Below are 21,921 nucleotides of genomic sequence, written 5' to 3'. Positions count from 1 at the left end.
CTGCGTGGGGGAGAATGACTGAAAAAAAATAAAGCTATGTAAATGGAAGTTAGATAAACTTGCACATCACCTTCTGCACTGTCATTTCTTTGACTGATTTGCAGTACGCCCTCATCTGGAAATAAAGCAGGTGGGACTTGACTGCTAATATAGTCAATTCACCTTCTCAGGATAGGTTGTCACAGGCAAGGGAGGTAATGGATACAATTCGTTTTTGCATTATTCAGACCAGCTCACAGATGTGCACAGAAAAGAAACAAAACCAACTTTTTAAAATGGAAAAACTCTGAACAAAATATGTGTTGTGTTCAAGAAAGAAATACAGTGGTTATAAAAAGGATGGTAAAATCAAAGTCTGGAGCTGAGTCTCATTCAAGATTTCCAGTCTTCCAATAAAGCTGCTTTGTTCAAAATAAAAAATCAAGTCAAATGTGGCTACCTTGTGAAAAAGTGATATGCAGTACTGTCTCACAAAAACCAGAAAACAGCAGTTATCACACCTATAGACAGTGGATGTGATCTAGCAAAAATTAGTTGCATCTAAGTCTTGTTGAAATCAATGGAGCTCAAGTTAAATGCTCAGTTAAATGCTTGCATCAAGTCATGTATGGAACTTAAACAGGCCTATCTTTATTGCACTCATTGACGTTTATGATAGAAAATGTCATCTTAAATAAGGAATATTCTATTCAATATTTATTTCTAATTAAAGAAATACCTTAACTGGAGCAAAGAATATTTTTAGTCATAAACATGCTCCAGCATGAGAAATATTGACCATGTGATGATGCATTTGTATGAAACACTGTAGCCCAGGTGGACCATCTCCTCTTAAGTGCAAAGGACTGATACACGCACAATTTATCTTTAGAAAAGGAATCATATGAATACATGTTAAGATTTGTGTGTAGGATTTACTAAGCTTTAGGACACTTGTCTGTAAAGCAAAGGTTAAGGATATTTGTTCACAAATTCTCCAGTTGTGTTGGGAATGCAGTGTGTATGAGCGAATGTGGGTCTATGCATGCAAGACACCAGTACAACATATTCAAACATCTGTGCCTGATATGCAATCCAGGTCTATTTGTTTGAATGCTTCTCATCCTCTGCTTTTTTCTTTTCCTTTGTGTTTCTTTATGTTGATTACACGCCGTTCTTTTTGACACTGTTTCCATTTGAGACCTTGTAATTGTATCTTGGGCAAAGTCACTGTCTGGCAGATTCACTACCATTATCATGACTTTAACTATTGAAAACCTCACATGAACAAGGAAAAAACATTCAGACTTTGGAAGATCAACTTGAAGAAGAGTGGTTACAAAGCTACCATCCAAGACCTCTAGATTTGACTCTATGAGGAAATGAAACATTACACTGTATTTGGCCTCAGAGCTGAGGGCCAATGTTTGTGCATCTGAGTTTTCTAGTATTGACTCTTTATTTTTTTTTGTTTTATTTTATTTTATTAAGAACCCCATTGGTCTTATAAGAAATAATAAAAAGACCCTTTGTTTAAAGAAGCATTCTACCTTCTGTTTTACAGACTGTTCTTAAATAAGATTGTTTTAAGTTCCATGTTCTTTTATTATGGAAACCTTAATATCCTGTTCTTAGTAAAAAAAAAATTCTGTCAAGGTTACCACTTCTCTATAATATGGCTCATGTAGTCCTCTGTAGGCAAACGTCCTTGCTCTTCCGTCTCTTCCTTGGGAAGTGCCTCATTAGACCGGTGAAGAAGCCTCTCTTCCCGATTCTTTATCCTCTGTTCCATCCTCTCCAGCTGCCGCTTGTACTGGTATCGCTGTTGGAAGAGGTCCTTTGCATAGTCATATAGCTGCATGTCCAAGTCATTAAGCTCTTCAATCCTTCGTATGGTATTGTTGTCCACCTCCACTCCACCTGCCCTTGTGCTGTTGTACTGCATGAACGGCCTGATGAATTTCAGATTGAAAGTTCTCTCAAATAAGTACTGTGTTTTTCTCTGGAACTCTGTCAAGCCAAAAAAGGCCATGTCTTTAAGATTCTTCTTGGCACTCTCCAGCAGTATCTGTGCTCGCTTGTTTTCTGGTATGAAGGACATATTATAGCAGCCCACCAGACTCAGATCAGCCAACATCCTCACTTGACGGTTGTTGGCTAAGTTATATGGGCAGTCCATGAACTCCTGAAGGGTGCAGCCTGACCAGTCTGTGCCTTCATAGCATGATGGGAGCTCTTCAGGAGTTGGTGTCCGACCGTCACACATGTGCAACGATGTTTTCCAGGTAGCTCCTCGCTGTACATGTCTCCATTCACTGAGGTAACGGGATACAGGATCTCTCAACAGAGTGATGTAATAAAATTTCCTGTAAGAAAGAGAAAAATATATAAATATTCTACACATCATAGAATAATTATTTGGCCACTAGGGCATATAAGATGAGCAAGTTAACAATCAATATTTAAATACTGTTAATATTTGCCTCCTTTTTCTCATAAGACACTTTTGTGTTAAATCTTTTATCTAGCAAAAAGACTACAGAAAACTAAGCCATACACAAAAAACCCCAGTAGAATCTTATTAAATCTGGGCAGCATGTGGTTGGAAAGCTCTAGCAAGGAAGGCTAAACTGGGTGCCTGTAACCTCAACTGAAGGCCTGGCAGAACAGCTCCATTTTACATGCCTTGCAAAACTAGGTCCTGCAGGGTCCTAATCTTAGATGGGAGCATGTTCCATCAGGCCAGAGCCAGGGCGGAAAAAGCCCTGGCTGAGGCTAGGTGGATGTCATTTGGGCCAGGGACAACCAGTAAATGATGGTTCACCAAATGCAAGGTTCTCTGGGACACATATGGGGAAAGACAGTCCCTTAGATATGTCAGTCCCAGACTGCATAGAGTTTTAAAGGTCAATACCAACACCTTGAGGTAGAACTGGCATTTCATTGGAAGTCAGTGCAAGTGGCATAGCAGTTGCTGAATGTGTGCCCACACTGACCTGGCAGTTAGCAGAAGCGCTGCCACATTTTGTACTAGCTGGAGTCTTTGGATCAGTTTCAAGGGTAAGCCCACATAAAGTGAATTATAGTAATGAAGCCTGGAAGTGATTACTGCAAGGGTCACTGTAGCCAAGTCCTTGTGGGGGGGGTGTGTGGAGAGAGGGAACCAGTTGTCTGGTCTGCCAGAGATGATAAAAAGCCATTCTGGCAATTGTGGTGATCTGGGCCTCCATAGAAACTGAGGCATCCACAATCATCCAGCACACCTTCTGAGCTGGCACCAGTTGTGCCCCATCCAAGGCAGGGAAGCCTGATTCCTAAATCTAACCCCCGTGGCTCAGGTACAGGACATCCTCTTTGAATTTAGTTTCAACCAACTCTGCAGTAGCCACCCAGCCGTGGCCTCCAAAGCCCTGTCCAAACTCTCCGAGGTGGAGTACAGGTGGCCATCCAACAACAGATACCGAGTTGGGTGTCACTGGCACACTGGTGAAAACCCAGCCAGAATTCCTGGACCAAGTGATGCATGTAGATGTTAAACAACATTGGTGAGAGGATGACCCCCTGTGGCACTCTACGTTTCAGTGGGTATTGCAGGGAGACCCTCTCATTAAGCGCCATCCTCTGACCCCAACCATAGAGAAAGGAGGAAAACCATTATAAGGCAATTCCTCGTACTATGTCAGTGTGGTGGTGGGTCATAAAACTGTAATCAACCATGCCAAATGCTGCTGTTAGGTATAAAAGCAACAGCAGTGCCACCATGCCCAGATCCAGGTGTCTCTGGAGGTCATCCATGAGGGCAACCAATGCTTTCTCTGCCCCATGGCCAGGGCAGAAACTGGACTGGACTGGGTCAAGGATACATGCATCATTCAAGAAAGCTTGAAATTGCTCAGCCACTGCCTTCTCAAGTACCTTGCCCAGAAATGGTAAATTTGAGACTGGGCAGTAATTGGCTAGGACTGCAGGGTCCAATGATGTTTTTTTAAAGTGTGGACATACCACTGCCTCCTTCAGTCCCATTGGAAATTTCCCAGAAGAAAAGGACAAGTCAATAATTCCTCCCAGGGGGACACAAATACCATCCCCACAGGCTTTAACCAGTTAGGATGGACATGGGTCAAGGAGGCAAGTGGTACAGCGATGCACCTGAAGACAGACAAGGGGCTTCCAGTTCATTTATTGTATCAACCGTGGTCGGAAGGCCCTAGCAGAGTCACATCACTTTATCTACAACATAGCTTGTTTTTTTTTAACCCCACCTTTCCAATAAAATGTTCAAGGAAGTCAATAATCATAACATAAAAAATACAACAAAACAATAATATATTTAATCCCATCATGTGTTAAATGAAAATAGTAGAAAAATAATTAAAACAACACTAAAGACAAAAAAGCAGCAATTACTGCAATAAACCACAAGAACCGCTATATGACCTAGATCCTTTTTACATTACCATTCTAAACTGGATGTTCTCTGCTGTCGGCCCAGCTTCAAATATAGCGATAAGGGTTTTGAGTAAAGCGAAATGGACAGGGTTTTCATAGAGTGAATTTCCTTCCATTAATTAGCTGTCCCTGAAGTGCTATGGTGATTTCAAAAAGAGACACCCCCCTTTGCCTCATGATGTTCCTTAGACCTTTAAAAATGTTCTAAGGTGAGTGCTATAGCGACATCACTGAGATGCATTTAGAAAGTCGTCTGGGAAGGCTCACATGCACGTTTGTCATACCATGTTTCTGTGGTGTAACTAGAAAATACAGAAAAACTTGAAAAATCATCTCAGTTCACCATTTAAAATGAGATATTTGTCATGCAATGAATGAGGATAAAATGGAGAAAAATGTAAGCTGCTTTGGGTTTACATTGGGGAGAAAGGCAGGGTATAAAAGAAGTAAATAAATGCAACATCAAGTAAGGATCCACATAGGTAGATGTTGTATCACATACTGGAACACCTCAAACAGCTTTCATTTTCTTCATGTGATTTCAGACACAATACTTTTCAGTGAAGGCACATTAAACTGGGATTATAAAACATCTATGTGTAACAAAGCCCTAAATATCCAGGTTAAAATCGATCTCTGCTTTCTTTTGGACATGGCGTGTAGTATTTTTCTACCAATCTCATATTTTTTAATACAACAGCCATTTAATGTAAAAGACCATCAAAAGCACCAGCTAGAAGATCAAATTTGAAACAGTGTTTACATCCTCACTTTCTAAGCATTCACCTGTGGCCTCAATGCAGCTCCCAGTTAAATCATTGAGAAAAATTTAATTTAATTTAATGACACTGGCATAGGGCCAAAGTATGTGTCTTCCATCTTCTGGTTTTGTAAGCAGAGCAAGTAAGAGTGTCTGCTATTCAGCCTCTCACCAAGCCAAAGATGTCACACTGTCAAATAAGGAAACTCTTATAAAGGACGGTAGAAGAGGGAATCATGCTCCTATGTGTTTCTTTTTTATTCATTTTAATAGCAGCTCATAATCATGATTCATCTTCCTAGACCAGGATGCAGGTTTGATTTAAATCATCATGGCTCTAAAACCCCTAATGGACAGGGATAAAATATGACAGCGGAAGGGTACATAGAAAGGATCACGGATGCCAGATGTTCCAGAGACAGACACAGACTCTAAACCTTTAACCTATTAATTTTAAATGGTGAACTGAGGTTGTTGTTATTATTTCAGTTTTTCTGTATTTTTAGTTACAGCACTGAAATTCCAAATTTCATTTGGAACTTTTTCACACAGCAATATTTTATTATTATTGTGCTACTGCAAAGACTTTGTTTCTCAGTCTTTAATTGTGACTAGTTGACAGTGGATGATAGTCCACTGTGTAAGAATCCAGATGCGGTGCTGGAGAAATCTAAACAGCTAACTTATTCATTGAAAATTTTTGAAATTAATGTGGTGCAAATGAGTTCCCTTTAACTGAGGAGCAATTAGTTTTCCGGCAATGTGGCTGGAGGATGAATGGTGCATAGTGAACTGGTGCAGAGATGCTGGTCCCAACATTTTGAACTAATAGTCCCTGAACATTTTCTTCACTCACACCGAGGCCAGGAACTGGCTTAAATACCTAAAAGGATTTCACATAATGTGCCTGACTAGATATTCATGAACATATAATGAATTGTCTTAATGATGACACACCTTATTGTACCTATCACTAGATGGAGAAGCAAGTCACAGAGAAGAAAAGGGGTGTGTCTGAACTGAAACAGATCCATTTAGCCACCAGTCTTATTGTAAAGCTGGGTCTGTCTCTGCTTTGGTCCATTGCTTGGATGGTTTTGTGTATGTTCAAGAAGCTTGGTGTTTCTGTCTTTTGGCTCTCCACAAGGTCAACATGGTGTGAATATCTAAGGCTGCAAGAGCTTATAAAAGAATCACATTTAAAATACATTTGGATAGGGCACCCCACATTTTCTCATATGTGATACTTTAGCACAGGCGTACAATTTTCTGCTTTCAAAAAGATTTCCTGGCTTTTCCAGCAAAATGTTAAAGAAACTGAGAACACCTAAGTGTGGAAATAGAAGGAGAAACTCTGCAATGAATGAGAAACAACAGAGGAAGGCATTACAGAAGTTGCTCATTGTGATCCTGGCCATCTGCTGAAGATTCTCAAAGAGAACCTGCAGGTCTGGAGCAGCAGCTCAATGCTGCAAAAGCATCCTCTTGCTTTGTTGGTACATTTTGCTACAGAAAGGGTATATGTTGGTATGGTGAGGCAAAGTATGCATTCCACAAATTTCCATGAAAAGCTTCACTAATATTGAAGTGCTGGAGGCTGTGTGACATCCTCAGATACCTAGACCCCAATGGACAACTGAAATGAACTATTGTGAAATAAGAGTGCTAAAAAGCAAACACTTTTATTTAAAGAACACATTCAGATGTTTTTAGAAGATGAGAACGGAAGAGTTGAAAACACCTAAATACAAATGCAGTTTTTACAAGATTTTCAGTAAGTCAAGAGGCTTTTGCTGAAAGTATGGTTTTGGGTACTTGGTTGACGCAGAGCTTTGCACTGGAGACTGAAAGATAATCAGCTAGGGATGAGAAAGGCAATGCAGCCAGTTTCAGTTTTATTATTATTACAGTCAGCAACCAGATCCAACTGACAAACATTATCAGGTATACAGATATTCAAGTTAAGCTCTGGTTAAAATGAAAATAAAACTGGGTTTATCTTGCCTTCCAACCAGATAATCTTATTCTGCAGAAAACTTTCTGTTGCATTAAAATTGCTGAGACAGCTTAACATACTAATATAATCAATAAATCCACAGTACAGATTTTCATGGAGTCACAGAGGCAATTGAGAAGTTTAGTTTCTGTAGTCAAGAAAATCTAAATAAACCAATCAAAAGTGATGGAAAATTGACTGTAATGTTGTTTCTCAAGATGGTGGGATAGCCTTCACAGCCACTGACTCTGTGGAAACAGTGATGTAGTGGAAGGAGAAATGATGGCTTTGGACAACAAAGCTTCTTTACTCAGCATCCACCCCCCATGTGCCTTTTCAGGACCACGAACCTGAGAGTGTACCCGAGAGTATAATCCCTACCCATACTATGACACTATCAGCACCTTTGACAACAGCACTCTTAAAGAAACTGTGTTTGACCAGCTTCGGGATGTGCCCACCAATCATTCAGATTTGGTGGCTGATCTTCTGAAAGAGCTATCCAGTCCCAGTGAGTGGGTAGACAAATGGAAAGGAGCTCTTCTCAAATTACTAAAGATCATAAGGGAAGATAACCTGGTTGTCTAGGAAGAGCATTTCAAGACCATTTTGCTTTTACTACTTGAAACACTTTGGAGACAAAGATCATTCAATAAGAGCCCTGGCACTGAGAGCGTTGCGAGAAATCTTGAGGAACCAGCCTGCAAGATTTAAGAACTATGCTGAAATGACCATTACGAAAAGCACATAAAGATTCCACAAAGAGGCTGTTAGAGCTGCTGAGAAAGCTGTTTCCACCCTAACTAGCTCCATCCACACTGAACAGTGTATCAAAGTGCTGTGTCCCATCATTCAAACAGTTGACTACTTTATCATTCAGACAGTTGACTAATCTGACTACCCAATTAATCTGACTCATGGGAGTCTTTGCACCAGCTCCTTCAAGACATGTCCCTGGGTTGTTGCAGGGCTATGACAATATAGAAAGCAGCATTCAGAAAGCCAGTGTATTTTGTCTTGTGGCAATTTATTCAGTTACTGGTGAAAAACTAAAGCCTCACCATGCACAGCTCACTAGGAGCAAGATGAAGCTCCTCAAGTTGTACATAAAGACAGCCCAAAGTACCAACAGCAACAGCAGCTCATCTTCAGATGTTTGCATGCACAGTTAATGGAGATCTTTGGACATACTTGCAGACACAGAAGCAATCAACTGTGCCTCTCAGAGACCCTCCTCTCATTAGCACACTCCATCTACTGTCAGAGGCCATGAAGGTATTTGTTGCAATCAGCATTTTTGGTCTTCTAAGGCTTTTTATTGTAGGATATTCTTGGTATTAAATGTAAAGGAAGCAAGGCCTGGATTGCAGTCTTCACACAAAACAGCAATGGAAAGTCGTATGTAAATGTTGCGGTTCACCCACTAGCATTTCTTAATCCTGGAAGGTTTCTGTAGTTAAACAGTTATTTGAAACATTGATAATAGAATTTGGCTTTATGGCTGGATGTTTACTTGTCTTCATGATTTGCATTTGGTTTAAACCTACATTTTTTGACTAGTTTCTTCTGTTTTCCCAGTTTCTATGATGTGTTATGGTTTTAAAACTGGGGTTAAAATTGAATGATCTGGCTGTTCTCTAAATAAACCTGTATAGCTGACAGGAACAACCAGGTGGCTAATTCTTCTTCTTCATCATCCTCATTGTCCCAGCACTTGGTGGACCTAGGTCAGGAGTTTCAGTAAATCTGTAAGGGTGCTGCCATTACAGCACAGACCCAGATCTACTACAATTATAGCTAGGGATATAAACAGCAGTGAAAGACACAAGTTCTGCCCCCTTCACTAAGTAAATCTAGGAACATACAGGGCATGAAATATTTTGTTGCCAGACCCCATGGAACAAAGGCAGGAATAAAAACATAATGCAGTGGCAGGAAAAGCCATTACCACTAATCCACTTACCAACCAAGGAAACAAGCAATATTTAAGAGGACAAACCCAGCACTGAGTAAGGGACACTCAGGTGACTGGAAACAGTAAAAAAGAGCATGAAGCAGCTGCTTGGCAACTCCTCACATATATTTCCTAATACCTCTGTACAAAGCCAGCTTTGAGCCCCAGCTGCCTAAAAGGAAGTGGCAGCAGGAGGCTCCCCTGGCATTTGCTTGGGTCAAATGGCCATTGACGTTTGATCTTTAAGAGTTATGGTGTTTTGCTTCTGTGTGGTTAAAAACATGACCAGAGACAGACATTTGTCAGCCACAGCTTTAGATTTATGACCAATAAATTTTCACATCAGTGGGTATAAATAAACCATAGATGCTGAGTCTGTTTCAAAGTGAACTCCCTTCTCATTTGGGCATGATACTTAAACCAGTTTATAATCTTTCCTAACATTGCTGGCACCAGTTTATAATCTTTCCTTGAGTAAGTCCTGATTACTTGAATGGAGTTTCAATGAGTTCAATAATATTTATTCCCAAATACAAGTAGATAGGATTGTGGCTACAGAAGCTAATCGTGATCTGGTTTACTTGGGATCAAAAACGGTATGATATATATCTGTTAAAGGTAAATCACTCACAAAGGAAATTGTGATTGAGATTGGAACCATGCAGGAAGGGAAGAGGGCATTTAACCCTGCTTGATGTTACTAATTAGAACCAGGCTTCCCATGCTATTACCAGCAGTTGTAAAGGGGGAAAAGATTTTTTTAAGAACACATCATCCCAACCCCTTTAGTTCCTGATAACAGTGTAAGGACCCCAGTTTTGATTAGCAAAACTTGTTTTATTTGCAGCTGCACACATGAGCAATTTACCTTTAATAGACTGAGAAGATAGATCCAGGTGGGCAGCCATGTTGGTCTGAAGTAGTAGAACAGAGTCCAGTGGCACCTTTAAGACCAACAAAACATTGTAATGGAGGTTAATAGTTCATATATAGAGACAGATGTCTCTACATAGGTGAACAGCAAATTAGCATACAACTAAATGCAAATGTTTTGACATATGCAAAGTCTAAATAGAAATAACAAGCTAACTTCATAGGGCTGCCATATGTTTGGATTTAATGGGGAGGACAGCCAAGATTAGTGTAACATCTAAGGACAGTTTTACACATCTGTCTCTTAGTTAGACATATACAGGGCTCGGGAGTCACATGTGGCTCTTTCACACATATTGTGTAGCTCTCAAAGCCCCTATCACCCCATCAGCCAGCTTGAAGAAGGCAGCTTGGAGAATGCACGTGAAGTTGCTTTCTTTCCACTTCTCCTTCCCTCAAACATCTGACGTTTATTGTGTGTGGCTCTTACATTAAGCAAGTTTGACCACCTCTGGGAATGTATATTGCTTTGCATATGTCAAACATCTTAATTTAATTGTATCCCAGTTTGTTGTTCACCTATGTAGAGGAATCTGTCTCTATATATGAATGCTTAACCTCCATTCCAATGTGTCTGAAGAAGTGTGCAAGAGATCCCGTGCTGCCATGCTACTCCCCAGCCACTGATCAGCAGGAGGACTTACCAGCAAAAATTGGAAGGCCCAACCCTCATTGCTGGCACCATCACAGTAGCATGTTTCAGGTGACACTCTGGTATTTGGGCAAAAATTCTATAGTAGAAGCTGGTTTTATCGTAGAGTTTTGCCTAGAGTGTTACTCAGAACATACTGCTGTGAAGATGTCACTTCTGGTAATTCCACACCATGGCCTATGCCTTTCTCTTTCTCCTGGCAATTTCTCCCACATCCCTCACCAGTTGCCTGGAGATACTTGGCCAACCAGCTTAAAACTACCACATTGAACAAATCCTGCCCCCAGGATCATGGGATATGGTGATTGAGACATTATCTCTGCCAGTGATTAAAAAATGGAAAATAAAACCAACCCTTCTTTCCCTTCTTGTTGTATACAAGTAGGAGCAGTGATCTTTCAGATGTGACAACTGAACACAGGCCTCAAACTCTATGAGGTCTAGTTGCCCAGAGAACTGGACATTCAGAGGCATTTTAAAGACAGCAGAACATTTGCTTTGCACACTGTTACACTCACAACCTCTCTTCTGGTGGCCTTCAGCCCCAGCCTAATGGTGCTACATGTTCTATCTTGTAAGTACTTCCACTTCAATCCATCATACCTGCCATAGAGAGGGAACTGCACTTAGAGGATTTGCAAACAGATAACCTAAAATCTGCTAGGATGAACTGCCTCAGTGTGATAATGTCTCTGCTGGTTTAAAACACTGATACTTTCAGTCTCCCCTACTTGTCCTAGCTAAATTAATTAAAGAGGACTGTTATGTATATAAAGCTCAGTTTTGTGTAAAGAATTATGAATATTATTCTGGAATATATGGCTGGGAAGAAGATACCAGTGTATGCCCAAGTTTAGCTTTGCTATAACCTATGATGCAGCTCTTTGATCCACAATGTTTATTTTTTTCCCATGGTTAATGGAAAAAAAATCAGTAAGTCTTAATTGATTCAGACTTTTACAAAAATATTCAATATTTTGAACAAATAAAGCAAGCCTTCCCGCACAGGTCTTTGTCTCACCAAAAAAAGAAAAAAAAAGAAAAAAAAAGAATGTCAGGTAAACCAATCTGGCCTATTTATTGCTCAACATTGTGGAAGCAATTAAGCAAATTACTGTGCATTTATTGATCATCTCTCTAAGGCTTATGCCAGCATTAGACACAGTGTCATTTAATGAGAGGTTCACCCAGGAGGTCACCAGTCTGCTAAAGAAAGGAAAATAGCATTTTATGCTGGCTTCTGTTACCATACAGGCAGCCTATAGTTCTAACACAGCTGAACCTATGCAACTGATATATCCTGGAAGTACACAATAAAAATGACAGCAATGAGCAAAAACATTATTTAAATTTATAACAACAGGGGCCAGAGCCATGATAGAACTTCCAAAACAAACAAACAAACCAGTGTTTAGTTAGTGGGATCCCTTAGATGAGGGATGGCCAAACTTGCTTAACATAAGAGCCACAAAGAATAAATGTCAGATGTTTGAGAGCTGAAGGCAGGCAGGCAAATAGATGGGGAGGGAGGAAGAGGTGGAAAGAAAGCAACTTTAAATGCATTCTCCAAGCTGTTGGTTGGCTTGGCTTGGAGAAGTGATTTAAAGAGAGAAATGCCTTCTCCAAGCCAGCCAGTGGGGCAGTGGGGACTTTGAGAGCCACACAATATGTATCAAAGAGCCACATGTGGCTCCTGAGCCACAGTTTGGTCATCCCTGCCCTAGATTGTTCTTCTCCCACTTTTGTACTGTATCATATATTTGCTAAGTAGGAAATGGACTCTCAGTACAATGAAAGTGTCTCTTTGAAAGCTACCTTTCTTAGAAGTCTCCACTCTCTGACGCCACACAATTCGATTTCCATTCTTCTTCTCCAGCCTTACATAACAACATGCCCTCTCTGTTTGAATGTAATTTAATATGCATGTAATGACTGGTAGCAAATAGGTCTAATTTTCTTCAACCTGTTTCCTCTCATATGGTGCTTATTTGGTCTCTTCCTGTTTTTCTGCACACAAAATAGAAGTACCAGCCCTTTCAGAATTCCCACTTTCAGAACAAAAACAAAGTTCCTTTTTCATGTATGCTTGTGCAAAATAAAGACTGCAACAAAAACTAGAAAAAAGACAACCATATCTAATGCTGCTTCCTGAGCTCATTAAAAAAACAACCAAATACCATCCCCCACATTTTTTCATATTTTATGTTCCCATCAGTCATGGAGTACTGTGTATCATGTAAATGAATGCTTTGGTAGCTGCATTTATACTGAGAGCTAGGGTGTTGTTGGTTTTTTTTAAATGATGTATGGTTCCCCTGGGATGTGAAAAAGATGAATTGTTTATGATGTGAAATGTTGAGCAGCTTCATGAACACACTCCTCTGTTCACAGGTCATAACTCAGTGAATGCTTTCTGTGATCCTGTCACATACCATATACGGATCCAGCAGATAAGGCTGATCCAGTAGCTGCTTGCACAGGAACTAGGTCAAAAGGCTGGAAGTGTAACTTAGAGAATGAGCAGGAGTATAATAATGAAAGGGAATCATTAATGGATGCTACAAGGTAACTTTTTCATCATCATCATCAGCTGTGGAGTCTCATGAGCAAAGATTCTACTTCATCAGCTACTGGCGTTAAAGTTGTGAGCTACTGTATAATTTAGTTTGCTCTGGGACCATTTTTCCTGAGCTAAGACAAAAATGTGTGAGCCACAGGCTAAAAAACTGTGAGCTAGCTTGCATTAACTCAGCTTAGAAGGAATGATCATCATCATCATCCCAGACATCACTAGAGAGCAATTGATAGCTATACTATAAAAAAATCAGTGAAACTAGAACATCTATGTGTCGTACTTCTAGTCTGTCAGCAGAACAAAATCTCTTCTGCTTCTGTTCTCTGCCTAAGAAGAACTTTCTGCGGATCTTGGAGGCAGGCATATTATAGGTAATATGATTAAACCTATAATTTTATTGATGAAGCTCTAAAGAAGAAAGACTTCAAAAAGGAGGAATGCTGCCAAACACTTAGTAACTCACTTGCTCATTGTCAAGCATGGTAAAATTCCATTGATAATTGATTGTTTTAGGGTCCTCCATAACACTGGTCTGTGAAATATCTTGGAGGACCAAGGTCTGTTAGCTTTGTTATTCTTTCCCCTCCCCCCTCTTGCTTTATTGTTTGTAAAGTAGAAATAGAGGGAAATGAAACTAACTTGAGAAGAAGTAATCAGCACCTTCCCATACACTCCTGTTAGGGAGTGCCACACATCTGGGGAAAGCAAGGACAGAGTCCTGATAGCGCCATGAGAATGTAGACATTTATGATAGTTTATGTGTGAGAGCTATCCCTCACCCTCACCTTTTGGAATCCTTTTGAAATAAGGCTTAAAAGTATTGTATCAATGTATCTGTAGCATCACTCTCAAGAATCTGTTACACTGAAAGTATCGGTCTATCAATAAACATAGTTTTGTATCAAGCTTGACTCATCATTGAAACTGCATGCTTGACATTTTGAGAGTTATGCTATAAGAAGTTTAACCACCCTGGCAACTTTATAATCGAATGGCTGAAAAGATTCCAGTGAGCAGTGAACTTTCAGAACCTGAGGAAGGGGCGAGAGCACCAACATCGTTGTGGCATGTGCTGGACGCCCGGAGAGTCGCTGGAAAGGGCTCCCCTCTCCATATTCAACAGCTCTTGGTCACCCCGCGCCAGTGGCAACCGCGAGCCTCCACCACCACGAAGGATGAGGCCCTGGCATGCAGAGATGCCATCCTAACCAGGCACATGCGCCAGGTGAAGATGGCCAATGGAGAGGGCAAGGCGGCGGAGCCTGGAGAGGAGAGGAGCGCAGCAGTGACCAGTGTGCAAGCCGATCCACCTCTGGCAGAGGTGGAAGCGATTGGGACCCATGAGATAATGGGCCCAAGGGAGGAGGAAGATGAGATTGCTCGAGAATTCCGATCGACGGTACGATAGGAAGTCGAAGAGGTCGCCAAGGGGTTGCGGGATGAGATGCAAGCGATGACCACCATGATGGCCGGAGAGTTCAACAGGCAAGTTGATCGGATTCTGAGGACGACTGACCCGAGAAGAGCCCTGCAACTGCCTACAGCTAGAACCTCGACAATACCACCACGGGCGCAGCCAGCGGCACCCCTGGCCCCTCAGGAAGGGGGCTGAGGAAGGGAGTTGGAAGCCACCTTCGACGAGGACCCTGAGAAGGTGGAGTATTTCATGATCCAGGCTAATAGCTACATGCATTATTGGGGGAAACACCTTCCCTGATGAATTTAGTCATGTGGACTATCTGGGATCGAAGCTGAAGGGGGCTGCCAAGAGATGGTACGTGAGTCTGTACGAGGCCATGAGCCCAGAACTGGATGATATGGCCACTTTCCTCTAAGCCTTGCTGGCCCAGTATGAGGACCCCCTACAGGAGACCCATGCGTTGGCCACCCTGAGGGACATACAACAAGGCTCTAAGTCGATCCGTGAGTATGCGGCCGAGTTCCGCACCAACGCGGCCAAAGTGAGGGGGTGGAGTGAGCTGATGAAGATCGAGGATTTCACCCGAGAGCTGAACGCTAGTGTCCTGGATCGAGCCCTGAAGTAAGCAAGGCCAACCACCCTCGTGGGGTGGATACAGCTGGCGGGGGAGGTGGAGACCAACATGAAGAGAGTGGCCATGAAGCGCCAGCAGCAGAGCGGCAAGTCGGGCCGTGACCCGAAACCAGGGGTGAAGACGGAGGCAAAGAAGACCTAGGTGGGGGGAAGAGCCAGGAAGCCTCCGGCAACCCACAAGTGCTTTCGGTGCGGGGACCCGAACCACCTGGCCAATAGCTGCCCAAAGCCCCCTAGGCCACCATCCACCACCTCCAAGACAAGCACTCCAACTCCAAAGAAGCAGACCGGCTGCCCTAAGAATGCGGTGAAGAGCAGCGCAGCCGCGAGCTCGATGCCTGACGAGGAGACCATTGTCATCGATGAGCTGAGTGAGATGTCCTGGGTGGACGAGCCAGCGGGAAATGAGGATGACCTGCTCTAAATGGTGCCAGTCAGCAGGTCGCCGATGAACCGGCACCACTCAGGGTGAGAGTAACAGGGTCACTATATTTTGTGCCAGTAATTCTGCTAAACAGCAGACTCAAGAGGTTTGTGCAGGTGAAAGCTTTGATTGACTCAGAGTGCACAAGAGACATAATCACCCCTAAGTTGGTGGACGCATTGGGGTTTCCCACAACAGCTTTGCCACATTCCATCCAGTTTGAGCAGATGGATGGGTCAGTAATGAGGGGGGAGCCATGCGTATTAGAGACTCAGTTAGTACCGGTGGGCATTAAAGACCACTGGGACCAAGAGACTTTCGTAATAGCCCCATCATCCTCTTCCAATGTGGTTTTGGGAGTAGGGTGGCCAGCCAAGCACGAGCCAGACATTCGATGGGGATACCAGACGACAGAGTTCAACGATACGAGGTGTCGAGCCCATCATTGGAATAAGGAATGAGGCCCCAGTCCGCTGCCCTGAAATGAGAAGGTTTGTTTGACAATGGAGGAAGTCCAGACGATCGCTAAGGCTTATCGAGACTTAAGGGGGGTGTTCAGTGAACAGGGAGCTGATGAACTCCCGCCCCATAGGGACACAGACTGTGCCATTGAACTGATCCCGGGGCAGACCTTGCCTAAGGCCAAGCTGTACTCAATGGGGTGGGCTGAAAAGGTGGAACTGAGGAAGTTCATAGATAAGAACCTGAAGAGAGGCTTTATCCAACCCGTCACGGCCCCCCATGCAGCCCCCGTCCTCTTTAGGAAAAAGAAAGATGGCTCACTCAGACTTTGTACTGATTTTCGGGGGATTAATGGGATTTCCACCTCCAATGCTTATCCAATACCCCTCATCAGGGACTTACTCAGTACTGTGTCGGAGGGGAAGATCTTTACTAAGCTGGACTTGAGGGATGCGTACTTCAGGGTGCGCATCAAAGAGGGAGATGAATGAAAAACGGCATTCAATACACCAATGGCACAATTTGAGTACTTAGTAATGCCATTTGGGTAACAAGGAGCGCCGGGAGTGTTCATGAACTTTATCAATGAAGTGCTAAGAGAGTATTTGTTTAAGGGGGTGGTGGTGTACCTGGATTACATAATTATTTATTCACAAGATCTCCAATCGCATGTGAAATTAGTGAGGGAGGTCCTCAGTACACTGCTGAAGCATAAGTTGAATGCTAAGTTGTCAAAATGTAAGTTCCACAAGACCGAACATGACTACTTGGGTTTCAGAGTATTGGGACAGGGGTTGGCTATGGACCCAAGTAAGGTTCAAGCGGTACTAGATTGGGCTCCCCCGAGGACATGTAGACAACTCCAATCATTCCTCGGGTTCGCAAATTTTTACCAAACCTTCATACTGGGTTTGTAGAATCTTTCGGGATCAAGTGCCGTGTTCTACCGGAGAAAGTTTTCCTTCCAGACGTTTCGTTCTCAGCTGCGGAGAACATCCTCAGTGGCGTTGCAGCCGGAGCAGGCGCTCAGACCTTCTTGGCTGCTGTGCATTGGCTGCCCCACTCAATCTCCGCAGCTGAGAACGAAACGTCTGGAAGGAAAACTTTCTCCAGTAGAACACGGCACTTGATCCCGAAAGATTCTACAAACCCTAATGATGTTACCAGCCGTGAAAACCTGAATTCTTTGATACTTCATACTGGGGTTCGCCCAGATAATGCTGCCCCTCACTGAGTTATTGAAAACAAAGGGGAAGGGTCCAGACTCCAAAAAACCAGGAGCGAAACTAAATTGGATGCCGAAATGTCAGGAAGCGTTTAATAGGCTCCAAAGGCTGTTCACCAGTCTTAAGCAACCCCAATGAATTGAAGCTTTCATTTCCAATGTGGAGTTTCCAATGTCGCGGTCGGAGCCATCCTTATACAAAGAGATGAGGAGGGAAGGCCAAAACCCTGTGGCTATATTTCTAAAAGTTTTTCACAGGAGCAGAGAAATTGGTTGGTGTGAGATAAAGAGGTTTTTGCTATGACTTATGCCTTAAAAACATGGAGGTCATGGCTGGAAGGCGTCAAACTGCCAATTGAAATTTGGACCGATCACAAGAATTTGGAGGCGCTCACCGGTTGTTGTAAACTCAATGAAAAGCAAATTAGGTGAGCGGGGTTCTTTTCTAAATTCGATTTTGTACTGAAGCACATCCCGGGGACAAAAAACTTCTTGGCAGACGCCCTTTTGCGCCTCCCTCAGCACAATAGCCAGAAAAAGGAGGTAGTGGACTCCTTGATCTCCCCCTCTTAAGTAGCCGCCATGGTAACCACACGGTCCAAAGCAAGGCGGAATCTGCAAACGGAGAAGTGGGGGGGAGAATGACTGGTCACAGAGACCGAAAAGGAAGGGGAAGACCGACCGGGTGAAGTGAAAAAGGGAGAGGATGGGATCTAGTATAAAGATGGCAAACTTTACATCCCTAAGAGCCTCCGCTCAGAGGTCCTGCAATTTTGCCATTACAACAAGCTAGCTGGACACTTTGGGTATGTGAAGACATTGCATCTAATTAATAGGCAGTTTTGGTGGCCATCTACGAAGAAGGACGTTTCTGAATTTGTGGCTTCTTGCCCCATTTGCTTAATGGCTAAGAAAAGGGGAGGAAAGCCCCCCGGGTTATTGAAACCTTTAGAAACAGCCACACGTCCTTGGTCTGTAGTGTCAATGGATTTCATAGTCGAACTACCAGCCTCGCAAGGGAAGACCGTAATTCTGGTAGTAGTGGACATCTTTTCCAAACAAGCGCACTTCATCCCTTGTGCGCAATTGCCAACTGCCAAGAGACTAACTTATTTGTTTTTCCACCATATTGTGAAACTCCACTCCTTCCCCGATAAGATCATTAGTGACAGAGGCCCACTGTTTGTTGCCAACTTCTGGTGGGAGTTTTGTAAGCTGATGGGTATAGAACAGGGGTTGAGCTCAGCTTACCATCCACAGATGGACAGACAGACGGAACGGATAAACGCGCTTTTAGAACAGTATTTACGGTGTTATGTGAACCACCAACAGTCTAATTGGGTGGACCTCTTGCCGTTTGCCAAGTATGGTTACAACAACAGTGTGCATAGCTCAACCAAAGCTTCCCCGTTTCAGATTGTAAATGGGTATGAAGGCAAGCCTGTCCCATTGTTGCTGGGGGGAGAGCAAACCCGAGACCTCACCTCTTTCGAGCAATGGTGGGGTAAGTTGGAGGGCAGCTGGAAGGGGATCCAAGAGAACTTAGAATTGGCCAAGGAAGCTTATAAAAAACAGTATGATAAATCCCATGTGCCTGTTTGGAATTTCTAAGTGGGGGATTCTGTGTTTGTGTCAACAAAAAACCTTCCATTGAATCGGCCTTCAAAGAAGCTGGCTTATAGATTTTTGGGTCCTTTTAAAATCAAAAGGGTAATCAATAAAGTGATGGTAGAACTGGAGTTGCCCAAGATGTTTAGTAAAACACACCCTGTCTTTCATTGCAGTCTTTTGTGAAGAGACCCGGGTAGTACTCCTTGGCACCCTCGACCGCCAGCTCCACAACCTATCCAGATTGGGAATCAGAGTCATCATGAAGTACAAGAAATTTTAGATGCTAAAGTAAAGCATGGAGTGTTGTATTATCTGATTAAGTGAAAACATTTCCCGGCCAGCGAAAATGAATGGGTAGCAGAACAAGATGTTTTAGCCCCCGATTTGATAAACAAGTTTTATAAAGCATTCCCCCCAAAACCCCTACGCTAATGTTAAGGGGGGGAAGTATGTCAAGCATGGTAAAATTCCATTGATAATTGATTATTTTAGGGTCCTCCATAACACTGGTCTGTGAAATATCTTGGAGGACCAAGGTCTGTTAGCTTTGTTATTCTTTCCCCTCCCCCCTCTTGCTTTATTGTTTGCAAAGTAGAAAGAGAGAGAAACGAAACTAACTTGAGAAGAAGTAATCAGCACCTTCCTATACACTCCTATTAGGGAGTGCGACACATCTGGGGAAAGCAAGGACAGAGTCCTGATAACGCCATGAGAATGTAGGCATTTATGATAGTTTATGTGTGAGAGCTATCCCTCGCCCCCACCTTTTGGAATCCTTTTGAAATAAGCCTTAAAAGTATTGTATCAATGTATCTGTAGCATCACTCTCAAGAATCTGTTACACTGAAAGTATCAGTCTATCAATTAACGTAGTTTTGTATCAAGCTCGACTCGTCATTGAAACCGCATGCTTGACACTCATGGTTAACTGAAAAAACCCACTATTCTTAGGTTCTTATAAACCAACAAACAACAAAGCAGCTTGGATTTCATTTTTGGTTTATTTTCAAGTCTCCCTTACTCTGGCCCCTGCTTTCCATATATTCAGGTAGCAGGTAGGACACCAGGGGAATACTGTGGGTGTTACAAGTTCTGCTGTTGTCCAGCAGCACAAATTAAGGCAGTGAACACCACATGAACATGGCTGCTTCCTTCACTACAAATGACATTCAATGTAATCATAGAGCCAAACCAGATTCTTGTCTCCCCAACAAACCTAGAAACTGGCATAGGGATGGCCAGTAGCCTGCAGTGGTTTCCTAGTGTTCTGCTATCTGACTACTGATCTGTGTGAGAAGTTAACCAAGAAAATGATAATGAATATGAAAGAGAGAAAGAGATTGATCTATGAGACATTTAGAAAATCTGTTCTCTGAGAGCTCAACAATATGTAATGGAGACAAAACAGAGATGGATATTCAAATATGCTGAATGGTGCAAATTTCAAAAAGAGAAATAAATTACAGGACACAATTATACTTGGTTCTCTTCACATCAGCCCCAAAGAAACACCATTCTTTCTTTCTTATCTGTATTTCTGCACAGATGGTTAGATTGCCACAAAACTCCTTTCTTTTGAGCAGGGCTTTTTTTTGAGTAGGAATGCACAGGAACACAGCTCTGGCTGGTTTAGCACCAGGGAGTGTGGCCTAATATGCAAATGAGTTCCTGTTGGGCTTTTGCAAAAGCCCTGCTTTTGAGCATGGTTGCCACTGAAGAACTGATAGTCTTCAGTGTAAAAAAACTTCAAGAAGTTTGATCCTCTTCAGAAAGTTTATTGTGGCATAAGCTTTACTAGGTTAAAGCACACTTCATCAGATGCATGAAGTCGTCATCCGAGTGTGTGTGTGCTTACTTCACTATTTACTTTTTTGTCCACTCTATTCTAGTCCAAGGGCCAGATTTTTAGATGGAATTCTGTCAAACCTAAGTGCTTATTCAGATGACGAAAAAACAGTATTTCTTTTATCTGATACTGATTCTTATATCTCCCAGAAAATTTCAGTCTTTGCCCTCGCAGCGAAGAAAATACGTACCAAGGTGGGCCTGTACCCACCAACATACTTCAGAGGAGGCTCTGGTGCCCTGTCCAGAATGGCTGGACTGTTGCCTGCTAAAGGAGAAATGCAATGATAGAAAGCTAGGAGAGGATGGAGGCACAGGAAGAAGGGGCACAGCAATGCATGCCATTAAAAATGGTCTGTCCTGTCCACATACTAGTTAGTGGTGAGGGAGAAAATAGTAGGCTGTTAAGTAGGCAGAAGCAGCATGTGCTGACTCCTCAGGAACAACTGTAACAACAGCAGTAGTGGCAGATGCTACAATCAGCTCTACTCTCAAGAAGCATAACCGGAAGGCAGAAGGGCCAACAGCTCTTCAGTCTGGCTTGCTCAAGGGGGCACCCTTTTCTAGGCTGTGAGGAAATGGAGGCCAGCTTTTCTCTTCCTCTTGTCCTTTCCCTTTGTTCTTTCTATTTTCAGAAGATGAAGCCTCTTTTTAACAACCCTGATTTTTGTTTTATTTTCCCTTTATGTCAGGCTTTACTACTTTAAGAGACTTATTTTTACCCATTCTCTTGTGAAGTGGCTGAACAGTTTGGCCTATGATGATGGTGCATAACAACTTACATAATGTTAAAAGATCATAGAATCATAGAGTTGGAAGGGACCTCCAGGGTCATCTAGTCTAACCCCCTGCACAATGCAGGAAACTCACAAAACCTCCCCCTAAATTCACAGGATTCTCACTGCTGTCAGATGGCCATCTAGCCTCTGTTTAAAAACCTCCAAAGAAGGAGAGCCCACTACCTCCTGAGGAACCCCTCTGTCAGGAAGTTCTTCCTAGACTT

General features: G+C 42.6%; 1 protein-coding gene across 1 annotated transcript in view; it reads right to left on the bottom strand.

The window, feature by feature from the left end:
* Positions 1–945: 945 nt before the first annotated feature.
* Positions 946–21,921, bottom strand: part of HS6ST1 (heparan sulfate 6-O-sulfotransferase 1) — a 269,942-nt gene continuing 248,966 nt past the window's right edge. Inside the window, exon 2 of the mRNA XM_060241912.1 lies at positions 946–2,345. Coding sequence (XP_060097895.1) covers positions 1,637–2,345 — 709 coding nt within the window. The 3' untranslated portion in view covers positions 946–1,636. The remainder of the gene's footprint in view (positions 2,346–21,921) is intronic.

Source organism: Heteronotia binoei, chromosome 6 (genome assembly GCF_032191835.1).
Source record: "Heteronotia binoei isolate CCM8104 ecotype False Entrance Well chromosome 6, APGP_CSIRO_Hbin_v1, whole genome shotgun sequence".
Classification (NCBI taxonomy): domain Eukaryota; kingdom Metazoa; phylum Chordata; class Lepidosauria; order Squamata; family Gekkonidae; genus Heteronotia; species Heteronotia binoei.
This window is presented reverse-complemented; position numbering and strand designations above follow the sequence as displayed.